Source organism: Vigna umbellata, chromosome 1 (genome assembly GCF_029865625.1).
Source record: "Vigna umbellata cultivar VRB3 chromosome 1, Vumbellata_1.0, whole genome shotgun sequence".
Lineage (NCBI taxonomy): Eukaryota > Viridiplantae > Streptophyta > Magnoliopsida > Fabales > Fabaceae > Vigna > Vigna umbellata.
In genome coordinates, this window is record NC_142165.1 from 59,667,082 (window position 1) to 59,685,532 (window position 18,451).

The following is an 18,451-nucleotide window of genomic DNA, read 5'->3' on the forward strand; positions in this document are numbered from 1 at the left end:
TATCTTGTCTTTTTTTTCTTATTCATGAAAAAAAATATACAATTAAGATAGTAACTTTTAAAAATAGCATGTATCTGTTTTAGGAAAATCCTTTCATCAAAAGACCAACATATATCTCTTGCACTAAGTATTAGACACGAAAAGTCACCTATGTTTCTTGTAAAAAAAAAATAAATAAAAAATCTGGAAATAATATGGAATTTTCTAATAGAATCTCTTATCTTAAAATATCTTTTAAAAGTTTATTCTTTAAATTTTAGACAATAGGTAATATATGTATTTTTTCTCGTATGGAACCCGATTAAAATACAGAAATTAAAACATATACAAAATCATACAAAAACGATAATAATGATAGAAAAATTATAATTTATTCTAAAAGATAATGAAATTGCGAAAAGAGGGATAAAAATAATAAATTTTGAATGTATTATTCCTTTTTTCAGAAAAGTTCTAAGCCATACAAGACGTCTTTATAGTTGAGGATTTGAGACCGAGAATGTTTGGGAAAATAGATATTCTTAATTTTGTTGAAAGCATGGAGAGTGAATAAACTGTCAGAGCCTGCTTGATAGCTTTTACCAACAGCACGGTCCAAACACAAAGTCACAAACTCGATCCAGACCACCATAGAGATTTGGACAAAACTTGATCAGATGTTTAACGTCGTATATTGTCCCTCCAAAGAAAAACTTAACCAAGTGCATAAAGTGTGATAAGTCCACAGGCAAAAGGGGTTGTGTGGGAAAAAATCTGTAAGTCAATGCTTTCACAAGATACCCAAAGTCGTAGGCACCATGGAAAGTGATCCATTGAATATTACTGTTATAAAGCATTTCAGAGAACATCAACAGCTTCACAAATCGCACAATGTCTATTCCAAATTTCTTATTTCTTTCCAAATCGATGCCTTGACGTTGAATGAGTGCAATGGACTCAGACGCATGAGGAAGTTGAACTCGCAGAAGTTGAATATTAGTTGAATGTAATCTTATGAGTGTTTTGTTTGAAAAAGAAGATAAAGTGTTTAACTGTGTGATAATGTGTTATGATACTTGGAGGGATGATTGCTTTGTATGCATGTATGATAACTTGTTTGTTATCTGCTTGGTTTGTAAAAACTATTTAGCTCTATATGGTCTAGAATCAATGGTCTAAGCATGTGTGTATATGTGTATTTTTACATTAGGATGGAATTATAGTAGATTACAAAATCATGTGCTGATTAGATGGTGACAGATTGAGTCATCATTACTGAAGGTGTGAGTACATTATATGTTTTACCTGAAATTGATTGATTATGAGAGTATTTAGTCAGTGTAGATTAGTAAGTATGCGTGTTTAAGTTCAGACAAGGAGGCTAGGGATATGTGTAGGTAAAGATCAAAGTATGTAACCAAGTTAAGTATAATTGTTATTTAAACTGGTTTGTGAATCTGAAATCAAATTTTGATACTCAAAGAGCTACTTTGTGATATAACTCGTTGGCAGCTTACTCAAATAGGAAATGATTTATTGGAACTTAAGGGTTCCTTATACGAGATGTTAAATCTGAACTAATTTACTTGGGCACTAATCATACTACGTTTTGTTAACTGGATGCAATATTAAATAGTAATGTGTGCACTCTGTTATATATTATGTTTGATCATTCATATGTTGTGTGCAGTATCATGAGATATAAATGATTAAACTTTGAATTGGTGATGAATTAACTGATTAGGATATCTGAATTGGACTTAGTTGGAATGACAAAAGATAGATGAATATCATATTAAATGTTATATATATAGCTTAATGCTTGAACTCTGAAACTACTGGACCGTGGAGGTGATTGTCAATATGCTTGGAATTAGTTGTGATTAGGAACATGTTGTCGGTTGAAAATAATGTTTGGTTAGGATATACGTAGAAACTTGTAATTAGGCTGTGGAGATCTAAAATAGCTTAGTAGATGTGGCTTTTGGAATGAAAATAATCAGTCAACTTGCATAACAGAATTCTATGGATCAGTTTGAAATATTGTGATGCAATGAATGTCAGGTATGAAGTAATATAATGATTGGTAAGTGTCTACAACTCTGATAAACCTTTGTTGTACATGGTTACTTGAATGAATTGAATGAAATGGTTTTAACTTCTTAATGTAAGCTTGAATGTAGATGTCCAAAAATCTGTAAGTTGTGAATTGGGAATAGATTGTGTTGTGCGATTGGGGAATGAGGATTTATTTTTGGGCGTAGCAAGGGGTTTAATTTATGATGGGATATATTAATTATTATATTTTATTGTTTTAAGCATGAAAAATAATATGAAGTTATAACATGAATTAGTGAAGAACTTGGGTTGTACGAATTATTTGGATCACTTGTGTATGTTGGGATAAACTTAAATTTTAGGGTTTTATTAATAATTTTTGGGTATAACAGGGATACGTAGTTATGATTTTCAGTTTATCTAGGTACAATATTATTTTATGATAGATTAAGCAGATTTTAGTAATATTGTAAGTGTCATGACTATTTAAAGCCTTTCAATAATCAATGAATAGCAAGACTCAATTTCAAGAAAATATTTGAGTATATATCATGATATTTTCTCATTAAGTCTTGACAGGTGACTAGGGGTAGATAACCAAATGAATCATGAGAGGTGGAGAGTAAGAGATGCTCATGAGTGTTGTGACCGTGGATCGTGAAGAGGACAAAGAGATGCTCAATGTTGACCATGGTGTACTCGAGGATAACAAAAGACTTCCATAGTAGGAGAGGAAGGAGAGTCATAGTCCTTTGTTTGAGGGAGGGTGTTGGGTACAAATAAAGTCCCACATCGAATAAAATAAGGGATGGACATGAGTTTATATACACATAAAATACCTCCATTGGTAAGAGGTTTTTTGGAATGGAACCTCCTCCTCAATTTATGGAAAGGTCATTTTCAGGAATTATTAAATGTAGCATACGTTTGGTATTGTTTATAATTTGTTCAGTGTTAAAAAATGTGATTATATAGATGTGTCTATATATTATTTTGATTGGTCCAGCATGTGCAGATTTAGGAATTTTGTATGATGTCTATGTTATTCTGGTTTTGAACAGATCAATAAAGGTGGTAAAAGACTTGAAATGCTTACGATTAGTTCTAATAAATTAGAGTTTAGGTTAGAAAGAAGTTAGATCATAATTGCATGAACTTTGAGTATGTTTGACAGTTGACTTACTTTAACGATTAAACTATATCGTTCATCGTGATTCATAAAACATACCGACAATAAGGATAGCGTGATATTTGGTATAGTTAGACAATTATATATATAATTTTTGTTTTGGAAAGTTTGGAATATAAATGATTTATTATATTATTTTAAAAAGGAAGTTAGGGATCTATAGTCAAAGAGATAACTCGGTTTTGATACACGCTCTTAATTCATGTTTTGAATGGTTGCTACCTTAAATGATGTATATATGAAATGATAAAAAGTATATCTTATGTCCGGAACGTGCTTACAATGTAATAATATCATGAATTGAAATGGGTACTTGCAAAGAACTATTTGCACTAGTGCAGCGAGGGGCTTTTACCGCGGTTCATTTTCACTATACGTCGCGGTTCTTGAACCGCGGCATATTCAGCCGCGGTAGTAAGTCAGACACTTTAGGCCGCGGTTTTAACCGTGGTATATAGGTTGCGGAATATGCCGCAGTTGTCGAGGGAACCGCTGCCTAAATCCATTTTTAAAAAAAAAAAAAAAAATACACTATATGCCGCGGTTCAACCGCGACAAAAGAGTGAAGCATATGCCGCGGTTAGTGTCAAAACCACGGCCATATGTCTCGTTTTTTAAAAAAAAACGAATCACTATATGCCGCGGTTGTGGTTAAAACCGCGGCATATTCCCCTGCAGTTTTTTAAAATTGCAGGTCTGTTTTTGTGATATCCACTACCACAAAAACAGACCTGCATATAAAAACATATACACAAATTCAATTTGAACATAGCAAACACATGTTCAAATGTATTTCAACATCAAATAAAGTACAAAGTCTAAGAAAATTCTATCTAATCAAATGCATTGTTTAAATCTAAGAGCTATTGTATAATCTAACTATATACTTCGCAGCAGCGTTCCTAATGAATAATAGTGACTTCTCAGGAACTGGTGTAGTAGTCTTGAATCTCTGCAAAAGACAATTCATTTTAATTAGTGTATATGAATTCAACATTTGTTAAAAAATCAAAATTTGTTAAAGTTAAATATTACCGTTTCCCAGCGACTTGTGATGTGAGAACGAACAATATGGGTCATCCAATACATTACATAGTATCCACACTCATATGACCCATTTTGTCTGTTACACTACAATATATCATCACAGTTGATAATAGTTAGTGAATAACATTTGTTATAAAACAATTATAACAAAGTATAGCATATGTCAAACCTTGAGAGAAATCCAAGCAATCTTTCTACTACTAACAATTGATCTCCCACCCATCATCATACTTGCTGGAATAGAACTGTATATAAAAAAAGGTTTTAGCATTCAGTTATATAACAAAGAAAGTCCAAACATTGAGGTTCTTACCAATCAATTGCTTGTTTGAGTTGTGTGGGAGGAGGCCTGTGCAATGAGCAGAACCACAAAGCATAGTTGTCTTGCATAGACATAACAAGAAGTTGCCAATGGCGCCTGAAATTCATAATAACGTAACTATTAAATATTAAAATCACATATGGAACATTATTATGTTAACAAAGTTCACTTACCCGGATATATAAGGCAAAAAGTATATTTTCTTGCCCCTTCCAAAACTATACCAATTTCATGCATTACCAAAATTAAAGCAAAAACTATACCATACATTACCAAAAATATAGAAACTTCATACATTACCAAAACTCTATCATTATGCAAAAACTAATGAAGAAATCATCTTAAGAATGCAAAAGGGCATAAATACCTGGAAGAGGAACGGCGAAAACGCTTGGTGCAAAAAAAACGAAATCGCAGCGGAGAGGGAATGACGCGTTTCAAACGATTTTGATCGGCTCAAACTGTTTTTTATCGTCACAAATGAGAAAGGACCGAACAATTTCAAGTTTAAACGGTGAAAAATAGCGTATCGGAGATGATGGGAGTCGGAGGGAGAAGAAAAAACGCGAAACAGAGCTTGCGGGAAGAAGACGATCACTGTTCAAAGTTTTAATTTTTAACTCTGAACGGGGGAATCTACCGCGGTTCACTACTTAACCGCGGTAGAATATAGGTATATGCCGCGGTTTCACGCCCAACCGCGGCATATACTGATTAAATAAATAATCCTAAATGGCATTTTTGAAATTATTTTCAAACTATATGCCGCGGTTCAGCGGTCAACCGCGGCATATACCTCGAAATATTTCAAATTCATATTAAATTAATTTCAGAGAGGCGAATATGCCGGGGTTCTACGAGCAACCGCGGCATATACCCCTGTAACGTGCTGAACACAACTGTCTCCCCAACTGCCTTTTGGGGAATTTCAGTAGATGAGAGAGGGTATATGCCGCGGTTCTCTGGACAACCGCGGCATATACCCCTGTAACTTCTGAAATTCTCTGACTGGCAGAGAAGTTGAGAAGTTACAGGGGGTATATGCCGCGGTTGTCCAGAGGACCGCGGCATATACCCTTGTAACTTTTCAAATTCTCTAACCCAGTCAGCACCTGCAATAAATTGGCAGGGGTATATGCCGCGGTTCTCTGGACAACCGCGGCATATACTCTGTTATTTAATTTTTTATTCATACGTGGCGTCAAAGGCAATGGTTGACTGGAGTATATGCCGCGGTTTGGAGCAGAACCGCGGCATATATGTTCGATTTATTTACAAAACTGCCACCGCGCACCATTATGCTGCGGTTTCCGTTGAACCGTGACATAATGTGCGCTGTAAAAACCCAATTTTTTACTAGTGTTGGATGGTTTAAAAAGTGTTAAAATAGGCCTCGTTTCTCTTCAAACTGGCTGTTTGAAACTGAAATTGTTATGAATTTGTGAGCTTATGTCATAAAGTTCTGGCCTCATAATTCAAACTTCTTTGACGTTTGGTGGCTATGAGTAATTTTATCTGACTAGAAGATATTTTTAGAGTAGAATAAAATTGGCCTAGGTGATTAATGGTCTATGGGTTTGTTATTTTCGTGTTTAAAAAAAAAAATCTTACCAAACTTGTTTTGTGACTAGATGCTTAAATAGCTAGTTGATTAGTTAAAGTGTCTTAATACGAGCTTATTTTACTTTGTCCTTGACTGTTTGAAATGATCTTCTTGTGAAATCATGGGATGACTGATTAACATTGGTTGGAAATGTGTTGCAGAAACTGATAGGGTCTTGGGAGATTAAAATTTGCTTATAGTTATATTGGTAAATATATTATTACATTTGTGGTACTATTGTAAAGTGCAATGTTAACATCTGCTAAATAGTGATAATCCGGAGTAATAATTGGATAGCTAAGGCTCACTAGTAAAAAAACAAGATTTTAACTAGCGCATTTGGCATCGGTTAAGTTGTAACCGAAGCAAAAAATGGCGCGGTGGTATTTTTGTAGTTATCGTAAATGAATATGTCTCGGTTCAAAAAGAACCGATGCCTAAAACTGGTGCGGTGGCATTTTTGTAATTATCGTGCAAGGTATATGCCTCGGTTCAAAAAGAACCGATGCCTAAAACTGGTGCGGTGGCATTTTTGTAATTATCGCGCAAAGGTATATGCCTCGGTTCAAAAGGAACCGATGCCTAAAACTGGCGCGGTGACATTTTTGTAATTATTTTTTATTTTTTTGAGAGCGTTTAGGCATCGGTTCTTTATAGAACCGATGCCGTAGACCCTTATTGCCTCGGTTAAAAAAATAACCAAGGTAATAACATGTGTTTAGGGTTAAATTTCGCAAACAGAGATAGAAGTTGTGTCGCTCCTCTCTTTTCTCCCATTTTCATTTGTTTCCCTTCCTTCCTCTTCTCTGATGGAGGCGCGACGAAGGGATCTTCAATGGCGTGATTGAGGCGCGGTGAAGACGCGGCGGGGGCGCAAGGGCGGTCATTCTCGTTCTTCTTCTCTTTGTTCTGATTCACAGCGAAGGAGGAAACTTCCTTCCGTCTCCTTTTTCTAATTTTGTTTGGGTTGCTTTATGTTTAATTGATGCTTTGCAGGAGTGGTGGAGTTTGATTCTCTGCAGGTGGTGGTGGGAGCACGTCGTTCTCGTTCTTTGTTCTTCGTAGTGGAATCTTTGATGATGGTGGTGTGAGATGGAGTGGTAGGCATTGATGGATTGTAGCCAAGGACTAACAACTCATATGGCAAATGCTGAAAAAAAAAAAAACCTCTACTGCCTCGGTTGGATTTGAACCGAGGCAAAATCACACACCTTTTTGCTTCGGTTCAGAACCGAGGCAAAAAGTCTACCCCTTTTTGTCTCGCTTGTATATGTCTCGGTTGTGGAACCGCTGTATATAAGCGAAAATAACCGATGTATTAGAGAATTCTGGTTGATAATGTGTATGTTTTTGAAACTGTTCGTTATGCTTGATATAAGTATGTGGTATATTGAATATTTTGGATAGATTAGGTAGTGTAGGTGGTTGTGCGGTTTGATTAAAATGTCATTATAAATTCTGATTATGTAGTTAATTTTTTGATTGGTTGTACTTAGATCAGTCAATTTGATCCTTCTTAATCAATTTAACCCTTCTTACATAATTTGGTCTGATCCACTTAAATTAGAATCAGAAAAACTTACAAAAAGTTTTTCATAAAAAAAATCCACTGAACCAAACTATTTATAAAAGTTTGTGGACTATGATCAGTCCATAAACTTTTTAGAAATGGTAACTTATTAAATAAATAATAAACTGTTTTTTATCTAATTATAATATACTTTAGTATAATTTTTTATTTTTAACATTTTTCATTTTATTTGTGAATAATTCACATTTTATATTGGTCTTATTAATTATATTTTTTAATTATTTTATTTCAATTACTCTACTTTTAAAATTATGTGAATATTAAGAAGATTGTTATATAATAATTCATTTTTTATATAATCGTTATTAGTAATATTATATAAAGGCTATTAGTATATGTAAAATAATTCTCATTATTTTTATACATCTTTCATATTTTTATTTTTTATTATATTTTAAATTGAAAAATTAAAAAATTTATTCACATAGTAAAAGGTAACTAATCACACATACTTTAACACAGTACGATATTATAAACCACCCATATTATAGCAGCACAATTTACTGTAAATTATTTCTTTTTTATTTAATCATTATTATTACTTTTTTTCTTTTTCAAAAATATATAAAAACGTGAAGCGTTTTTTTCTTGTTTCAATCAACTACTTATATCAATGTTTTAAAATTTGTACGTTCCATCTCATACCTTAAAATAATAATAAAAAACTATAATGTTCAAATTCATAATTGTGATTTTCAGATTATTATTTTAGTGTTATAAATTCTTTAAATATTGATTTAATTTTTCACTTAATTTTTTATTGTTTGAATTATTTAATTATATTTTAGAAGAATATTTATTTGAAATTCAATTTAAGATGTTAGATTATTAAAGTTTAAAATAAATAAATAAAATAATTTAAATTTTTTAAAATATATGATTATTTAATATTAATTTTGATTCAATAATGACTATAAACTATTTTTCAGTTACCTTTTCAATTAACTTTATCAAACAAAGCTTTAACGTTACCATTTATAGTTTGAGATCAATTTTTTAGTAAATATAACTTAATGAAAAATTATTGTTTGAACTTTAACTTAAATGTCAAATTAATTCTAAAAAATATAATTTAATGTATTCTTAGGCTTTATTAGTCAATGCAAAATTATCACATTAAACGTAATTATATAATATATTTTTTTTTACAATAATTAACCATTAATAAAATCAATAAATATTTGACGTAATCATGGTGATATATGAAAAATATATATAAAATATTATTTTATACATGAGAATTGTTATATATAAATATAATATAAAAATATAAATTGTATATTTTATTTAATATATAAAAGTCAAAAAATATGAAAAGTTATTATATATTTTATTTAATATTATAATAATAAGTATGATATAAAAATATTGATTTAAATATAATAAAATTATAATATATTAAACTATCTAAGAAAATATATAATTTTATATGTATATATAAATGATATTGTTTCTAAAAGTTAATTGAAGTTTTGTAGTAGGGTTAAACCGACCTTAACCCTAACCCTAATTCTTGAGAGGGGACTTTAGGGGTTGGAGTTTTTTTTGGCCCCCACTTGAGGAGCTTCCCAAAATGCGGCCTTTACAAGAGTGGGTTAAAGCTGACCCATGGTCATGGATCAAATTGACAACTCTAGTTATAGTCTTAGAGACCTTGTTTAATGTTGATTAACCCTTAGTGTAGCTATATGTCGGATGGGTTAGCATGGTTTTTGGTTAAGAGATTTCAGATTTAGGTTAAATGAATAACCGTGTAGGTAATCCAATTTTCGAGGACAAAATTTTTTGGAGTTGGGGAGAATGTAAGACCTAAGAAATTAATACAAGTCTATGCATATCTAATTGGTTGGAACAAGTGTTGGGTAATAAAATAGGTGATAGTTTATACAAGTGGTACGTGGATTTTCTTTTAGTAAGAGTAGTTATTAGGAAAAATTAATGTGTATATTACCTTATAAAGATATATGTGAAGAGTGTTGTAGAATAGTAGTTAAATAACCATAATTTGATAATATAATCAACAGATTTGAGTTGGCGATGATCGTATAATGTGTGTTATATAGGAGCTCAAATAGGTGTGCAGATGATACAAAAGCAACGTGATTGACGAGAGAGGGATTTGCAGTAGGAGTTTGATTAAAGTCTTTATTTACTTTGTGAAAGGGATTAAAGATTTGTATTAAGCTATTTATTTTCGTGTTGGATTTGGATAATTAATATTTAAAGTTGTAATACCTATATTGAAAGGAAAATTTTAATTACATTATGGTTTTAGCGAAATTCTTTAATATTGTTACGCTTAAGTGGCTCTCATAATTGGGATGTTACATAAGGTTGTGTTTAGGAGTGCTAAAATAATTTAACATAGTTTTGGCCATTTTTCGTAAAGATCTATTTTTCCTCTTAGCAATCCCATTTTGTTATGGTGTCCTTGGAAATGAGAAATCATGGTTTATGCTAGAGTTTTTGCAAATTTTTTAAAAAAGATTATTTTCAAATTCTCCTCCATAAGCAGTTATGATTGACACTATCTTACAACCCTTTTCATTTTCAACCTTCTTATACAGTTTATAGAAAACATCAAAAGCATTATCCTTATGGGTCAAGAACTTTATCCGTGTTCATCTAGTAAAGTCAACAACGACTACCAGCCCATAGCGTGTACCACCTACAGAGCGGTTCTTGTAGGATCAAATAGATGTCTATGAAGCAGCTCTAGAGGTTTTTAAGTAGAAATGACATTTTGAAACTTTTTCTTTTAAAAGACTCCTTGCCATGTTTTGTCTTTAATGCAAGTATTACAATACATTAGGCAACCCTCTTACGAGGTTATGACAATGCAACTTTGAAATTAATCTCATATTTTCGCGTCCATATTTGTGTGTCCATATTTCTTTTGCCATGAAATTGCCTTGTCTTTTATAGATACCAAGCATAAAACACTTTGACCATGCAATTCATATAGATTTATCTTGTACAAGTTACATTGTCTATTGATAGAAAATACAAGTAGACCTTGATGGTCTAAGACTTTACATTAGTCTTTTTTAAGGATAATATTACATCCACTATCACATAATTGACTTATGTTAAGCATAATATGTTTAAGGTCTTCTATAAGAAGAACACTATCAATAAAAGAGGAAATGTTTATACCATTATGATATCTTACCTTTTTTATTTCCTTTGAATGTCATGTTGTCTCTCTTCTTGTTCCACAAGCTTTGGAACAAAGACCTTTCTCCCGTTAAGTGACGTGAGCACCCACTATCCAAGTACCATGAGAGGGGTTTCCTTTCTGCAGTCAAGCATATCTACAAGAAAAATGATTTTATCTTTAGGTACCCATTTGAATTAGATCCTTTCTTGTTAGCTTTTAGCGTCTTTTTCCTTTTTAGAAGTATACGTGTAACCATAATTTTTAACCTTGCAAAATAAGCAGTTTTAGTTGTAGATGCATGACTAGGGTTTTTATCAGTACAACCTAAACCTTTCCTTTCATAGGGATGTTTACATCCCTTAATAAGGAGCCTTAGACGTTCGTTGCCTTCATATGTTATATTCAACACTTTATGTAAAGTGTCATTTTCTAGTAAAATAGCCTCAACGCGTTCGTATCCTCAACAATTGTTGAGTTTTTCATAAATCTCTCATTCTTTTGAATGAGATTTTTTTATTTCATGCTTAGCCTCCATATGCTCCTCTCTCAGTTTGTTATTGCTTTATTTTAACAATTTGGCTTCATCTTTCAATGACATCAAATTATTCTTGAAGCACTCATTTTCTTTAAAAAATTTTTTTTTGTTTTCTCATATTTTTTAAAGCTTTAGAAAGTTTCAAATAATTAGAAAATAATTCATTATAAGCTTGTACTACGGAATGTAAATCATTAAAATCTACCACCTCATTAGAGTCGTGTGATGAGTAGTCAACGTTTTCTGCCATAAGGTAGAGGTTTGCTTCTTCCTCAAGCTTTTCTTCTAAATCTGAGGTATCAAGGTGATATGGAACAACATGCCTAGATAAAAATAAGCCTAAGAACTAAACAAGAACAATTAAGAAATGGAATTAAAAAGACGAAAAATGTAAGAGAGAAAGGAGAGGAAAATTATGTTTGGAAGGCATGCCACTTGAAAGGATCCAAGATAAATGCCAAGGAGGATCGTCACTTGTTCTTCACAAGATAAGACCCAAATTTAGACTAAGAGACAAAATTCTATCTCAAAGAAGTAATGCAACTGAATGTAAAACATTCTTTATATTCAAATTTGAAGGTGTTCAAGGTGTATGTATAAAGAAGACCTTATGTTGCTTATATAACACTAGGAGATGAAGTAGATGGAGAAAACTAAAGGATGTGAGACTTTGAGGCCTTCAAGTCTGGACAACAACTCTCAAGGTTGTTTTAAGTCCCACATCTCTTAATTCTACAACCTCTTAAGGTATATAAGTTACCTAACTAGTCTAAAGATAAAAACTAAAACTATATATGAGATAACTTGCAATACAAACAACTAAAAGGAAAAGAGACTTATTTATTCTTCTTTTGTTTAAGTCCAAGCTATGTGAAGTCCCACATTGCTTGTACCTTAAAGAAAAGAAGAATATATAAGCTTCTTTACAACCAAACAAAGAGAAAGAAACTAGAAACTAGAATAGGCAAAATACAAGCCTAAGAAAATCTATGCTATTTCTTTTTATGCTTCTTGTCACTCTTTAAACTCTTCATCCTTGCTCTATCTATGATCATATCATCCCCCAGGTTGGAGATGATTCGACCTCGAATCTTGAAAAACCTGCAAAAAAAAGACATTAGTGACTTATTTCTTTTATAATCCAAAGGAACTACTCTTGGATCAAATGTTAACCTACAAAAAAACATTAAACATTTTGTGAATGAATTGATGTTTTCTAAACAATGTATATAGACAAGAAATATTAAAAGAAGGCTTCGTCGAATTAGAATTATTTGCTTAATGAAAACTAGGAATCCTTTTTTAGAAAAATGTTTATTTTTGTCTTGGGTTAAGTGTAAAAAAGAAAACATTAACTCAATATGTGGTTTAGAAATGATTTGTGATGAAGTGGATATAAGGGATGAAAGAGGTGTGATATTTTTTGCAAAAGAGTTTGGAAAAGGAATAAATCTTAATAATAGAAGAAAAATGGAAGGATTGAAAAATTCCCTTGAATGTGCTTGAATCCGTTAGAATGATGGGAGTGGAAGGTGGCTTTAGTAGCACTTCCTTTGTAACTAGAACTTTTGCCTTCTCTTTTTCTCTCACAAGTTCTTCTTTTTCTTTCTTTGCTCTCTCCTATCTTTCTTTTCTCTCATTTTCTTCATTTTTTCTCTCGTTTCTTTCTTTCCTCTCTTCTTTTACTCTATTCTCTTTTCTATCGCGATGGTCTTTATTTAGACAATTAAGCATGACCTTCTCTTTTTCTTTATTTGATGAGGAAGAAGACCTATAAGTGTGTAAAGGTGAGGAAGAGGGCGACTCATTGGTGACAATTGCTTCATCCCTAATGCACATTGCCTTTTTGTTGGGGTAGGTAGAAGCTATATTACCATGTCCTAAACATTTAAAACATATAATATGACTTGCTCTAGAAGGGGATTTAGGTTGAGAAGATGGATGGTTAGAAGGAGAATGAGGGCAAGATTTGTTAATAGGCTCCTTAGAAACATCCTTGGTTTTATCCTTTGATGATGAGGATTTGTAGAAAGCATCTCTTGAAGAGTTTAAAAATTTGTTGTGATAAGCTTCTTTTTGCAAGAGTTGCTTCTCTACTTTCATGGCCCTATGAACCACTACATATAAATTCTCATCATCATGGAATTCAATTATATATTGGATGTTGCTATTAAGTCCACTAATAAACCTTGTTATTTTTGTTTGTTTATTTTCGATGGTGTTCATATGGTGTATAAGCACTTTGAGCTCACGTGCATACTCCTCCATACTTCGTCTATCTTGCCTAAGTTGTTGGAGCTTAAGCAAGAGTTTCCTAAAGTAGTGAGGAGGTACGAAGCGTTGGATTATAATGTTTTTAAAAAGTTCCCATGTGCTCGCGAGTGAGCCCATGGTGGTTAAGTTTCTCCTATTAAGTTATTGTTTGGCGTATCCCTCTAAAGCTAAACAAACTAACTTTACATGAAATACTTCATCTATACTATACAAAGCAAAAATATTATCTACATTAGCTATCCAATCTAAACAAATGTTAGGGTCTTCTTCTCCATGAAAGGAAGGCAATTTGAGCTTTGGTAATGGAAGACATTGGTCAAAAGCTTTATCTTCTTGATGCTTCTTGGAAAGGCCATGACCATGAGTAAAATACTTGTGCTCTTGATGTCTATATTCTTGCTTTCCTTTCATCTTAAACTCCTTCTCCATTCTATGGTTGAGAAGATCAATTTGCTTTTGGATGTGCTTGAAGGCTTTCTCTATGTCTAATTTGCTATATGTGCTTCCATGAATGTTATCTCCTTTGGAGGAAGAATGCCTTGAACTTGTTGACATTTTTCTAATAAAAAATAGTAAGAAAACTCACACAAAAATAGGTTAGAAACAACAGCAAAATCACTCAAAAAACAGTAGCACTCTCCTTGGTTCAATGCTCATAGTTTTGGCTAGAAGAAAGGAAGGATCACTCCAACTCACTTGCAATCTTCACTCACTAGTACAATAAGAAGAAAATACACCGGTTATTTTTTATTATTGGCATCAGTTTTACAACCGAGGCATATGTGGGCGAGGTAAAAAGGACAGACTTTATGCCTCGGTCATGGACTAAGATAAAACCAGATAGGAATATCACTACAAGAAAGAAGGGCATTACCGAAGGCCATAAGCCCTCGGAAATAGCCAGAAGCCGTCGGAAAAGGGTATTTACAGACGGCTTATCGACGGCCAAAGAGCCCTCGGTAAATCCCTTGTCGCTAACATTTACCGAAGACTTTTGCCCTTCGGTAATTACCGAGGGCCAAAAGCCTTCGGTAATTACCGAGGGCCAAAAGCCTTCGGTAATTTCCGAAGGGCAAAAGCCTTCGGTAATTACCGAAGGACAAAGAAACAGTAATTACCGAAGGACAAAGAAACAGTATTTTCAAAGAAACAGTTTGCTTATTCTAACCATTTCTTGATTTTGCAGCCTGATTTAGCTGCTCCAGGGGTTGAGATTTTAGTTGCATGGTCTCCAATTTCTCCTGTTTCTGATGTAAGCGGAGATAACAGAATTGCAAACTACAGTGTAGTGTCTGGAACTTCAATGGCATGCCACTGAAGATAAAACTACATTGTACATTAAACCATACAGAAACAGGTTCTGCAAGAAATCAGATGAAGAAAAAAGGACCATGACAAACAAATATTTGCATCTAGCTAATAATAAAGCATGTAAAACATGAAATTCGGGTTCCACTACACAATGTAAAACGAGTCAGTTGATCCTAACTTACCAGATTCAAAAAATTTATTAAAAATAAAATCCAATTAACTCCAGACAATTAAGTGATAAAATCAAAACCAATTATTAATACAAGACAAAAGGTAAAAGAAAATCTAGAATCTAGCAGCCCCGTCCTGCCATGTTAAAAAACAAAGTTTTAAGCATAAAAACAAAATTAAAACAACACTGAAAGCTTACTTGTGATCATTCCCACCCACCAGAGTGGCTCCAAGAGATAATAATACCCACCAAAACCTGCAAAATGGCAAAGAAAACAAAATCATGTATAACCAAATACAAGCTTCCAAATAGAAATTCTAATTGTTAAAGGAAAAATAAGAAAAATAAGAAATTCCCTGACCAGCCCTGACACCAGAAGCTGCTGCAGCTCTTCTGAGACCTTGCTTCTTAATAATGAAACTTGCCCCAATGAACCCACTTGACACCAAAGCCAGTATGAGACCTTTCAGATTCTCCTTGGACAGACCCATCACGATTAACCGAACTAAAATTAGGATTGGTCATCAATAACACTCCTCAACAATTATAACACACACACATTAACCGAACTAAAATTCTATACTCTCTCCAATGGTCATCTCGAACTCCAATCAAAATTGGAGTTTCATTCTCATAATTATTACAGTGAAGCTAGTTGATCAGAGCAGAATTTTAGTCTAATTTAGCACTAAAAAAGAGATGCAAGACAAAGAAAAGAAAAGACAGAGCACCACCGTATAGCAAAGGCGCTTGGGCACCTCGAGGCTCCCTCCAAATCTCCGCCACCACGCCGTTACCTTCGTCTTCCTCCTCCTGTGTCGCCTCTTCCTCAAGGCGAAGTCTGCACAACGGGCACGACGCGTGGAGGTCGAGTCACGGCGTGATGCAACTAGCATGGTAAAGGTGTTTGTAGGGCAACTATTTGGCCTCGACGTCAAAGAGGGAAAATTGGTCTTTGCACACAGCGAAGAAAACGAAGTCGTTGGGGTCGAGCGCGAAAAGGACCGAGGGTGTGACGTTGATGGAGGGGAAAGGGTGGCGTTTGGCGGGGAGGGGCTTCGGGGAGAGGAATAAGAGCGCGTCCTGGAAAATGAGGTCAAAGAGGGGTGATTCGGCATCGTTTTGGGAGAAGGGAGAGTCCATTAGTTCGAGGAAGGAGGTGTGGCAATGGGGACAGAGGAGGTAATAAGCGCATTTCTTGTAGTGTATGCCTCGATTCTTACATAACCGAGGCAGTATCCTATTTTTTTTTCAGATGCAACCTGTTTTTCAGTACGCAACCAGAAATTGTTTCAGTAACCAGAAATTGTTTCAGCAACAAGAAATTGTTTCAGCAATAAGAAACAAAGTGGTGCAAGTCAATGTTTTTCACACAACCGGAAAATCCCAATCCCAATCCGAGATCAAAACAAACCTAACATTTCCCAATTTCAGAAACCCAAAGTGCTTGTGATTGTGAGTCTTCACTGGCCTGGCCTCAAAAGCAAAAGAACACGAGTAGATGAACACCTTCTGCAACGAACCAGGAAGCTCCCTTAGGGTTTCCAATCACACAGGGCTTCGACTGCTGGAGGAAGATTACCGGTCTAGGGCGGCGGCGACAACGGAGGGGAAGAATGGTGGAGGCTCGTCGATCTAGAGCGGCTTGGCGATGGCGATCTAGAGCAGTGGATCTAGAGCGGCGGAGGCAGGCAACAACGACGGAGGGCTCGCCGATCTGGAGCGGCTTGGCGATGGCGATCTGGAGCGGTGGATCTAGAGCGGTGGAGGCAGCAACGGCGGAGGCAGCAACGACGGAGGGCTCGCCGATCTGGAGCGGCTTGGCGATGGCGATCTGGAGCGGCGGAGGAGGTACAGCGGCGGAGGCACAGACAGAGAAGAGTGAGAGCACGAGGGGAGTGAGAGCACGAAGAAGAGAGGAAGAATGAGAGAGCACAGACAGAGAAGAAGTGAAAATAAAGAGTTAATGTGAGAGCACGGACAGAGAAGATGTTGGGTTGTGGAAATGAAAAAATCAAAGACCACATCATGCCTCGGGTTTCATCAGAACCGAGTTAGGTGGCAGGAGTTGTATGCCTCGGTTTCGCCTAGAACCGAGTTAGTAGTGCCCTTTAGGCATCGGTTGTTGGGCAATCGAGTTAGTAGCTCTTATCAAACCCAACAGCTGTCAGTGGAGCAGGTTTGGGCAGAGTTTTATGCCTCGGTTTTACGTAGAACCGAGTTAGTAGCATGCTTTAGGCACTGGTCATGGGACAATCAAAGCATATATTTAAGCTATTATTACGACTCTGCCACCGCACTATTATACGCTTCGGGTTCGCTTAAACTGAAGCGTATATTGCGCTTTCTAATCCCATTTTTTACTAGTGACTCAAGATAGAAGGGTGCCTCATAACCCACATAGGTCCTTGGATCAAAACCAGGCTTTGATACCACATGATATGGAATAACATGCCTAAACAGAAATAGGCCTAAGAACTAAAAGAACAATTAAGAAATGGAATTAAAAAGACTAGACTAAAAATGTAAGAGATAAAGAAAAGGAAACTTATGATTTGGAAGGCATGCCACTTGAAAGAATCCAAGATAAATGGTAAGGAGAATCGCCACTTATTCTTCACAAGATAAGACCCAAGTTTAGACTAAGACAAAATTATATCTTAAAGAAGTAATGCAATTGAATGAAAAACATTCTTTATATTGAAATTCAAAGGTGTTCAAAAGGTGTATGCACAAAGGAGACCTTAGGTTGCTTATATAACAGCAGGAGATGAAGTAGATGGACAAAACTAAAGGATGTGGGACTTGGAGACCTTTAAGTATGGACAACAACTCTCAAGGCTATTTTAAGTCCCAATCTCTTAATTAATTCTACAACATTTTATGGGAATATAAGCTACCTAACTAGTCTAAACATCAAAACTAAAACTATACATGAGATAACTTGTAATACAAGCAACTAAAAGAGAAAAAAACTTATTTATTCTTTTTTCTTTTAAGTCCAAGTTATGTGAAGTTCCACGTTGCTTGCACCTTATACAAAAAAAGAATATATAAGCTTCTTTCAAACTAACAAAGAGAGAAAAACTAAAAACTAAAATAATCAAAATACAAGTCTAGAAAAACCTATGCTATTTATTTTTATGTTTCTTGTCACTATTTAAACTCTTCATCCTTAATCATATTACAAGGTCCTCCGACGTGCTCATG

At 34.4% G+C, this 18,451-nt stretch overlaps 1 protein-coding gene and 1 pseudogene across 1 annotated transcript; both read right to left on the reverse strand.

The window, feature by feature from the left end:
* Window positions 1-442: 442 nt before the first annotated feature.
* Window positions 443-14,313, reverse strand: LOC148205923 (putative CCR4-associated factor 1 homolog 11; annotated as a pseudogene).
* A 1,062-nt stretch (window positions 14,314-15,375) lies between these two features.
* On the reverse strand, window positions 15,376-16,359 carry LOC148205924 (uncharacterized). The gene is made up of 3 exons (XM_088116476.1): window positions 15,976-16,359; window positions 15,603-15,717; window positions 15,376-15,496 (listed from the first exon to the last, which is right to left on the reverse strand). The coding sequence occupies exons 1-3, from the start codon at window positions 16,357-16,359 to the stop codon at window positions 15,417-15,419; spliced, it is 579 nt and encodes a 192-aa protein (XP_087972602.1). The 3' UTR covers window positions 15,376-15,416.
* Between the last annotated feature and the right edge of the window lie 2,092 nt (window positions 16,360-18,451).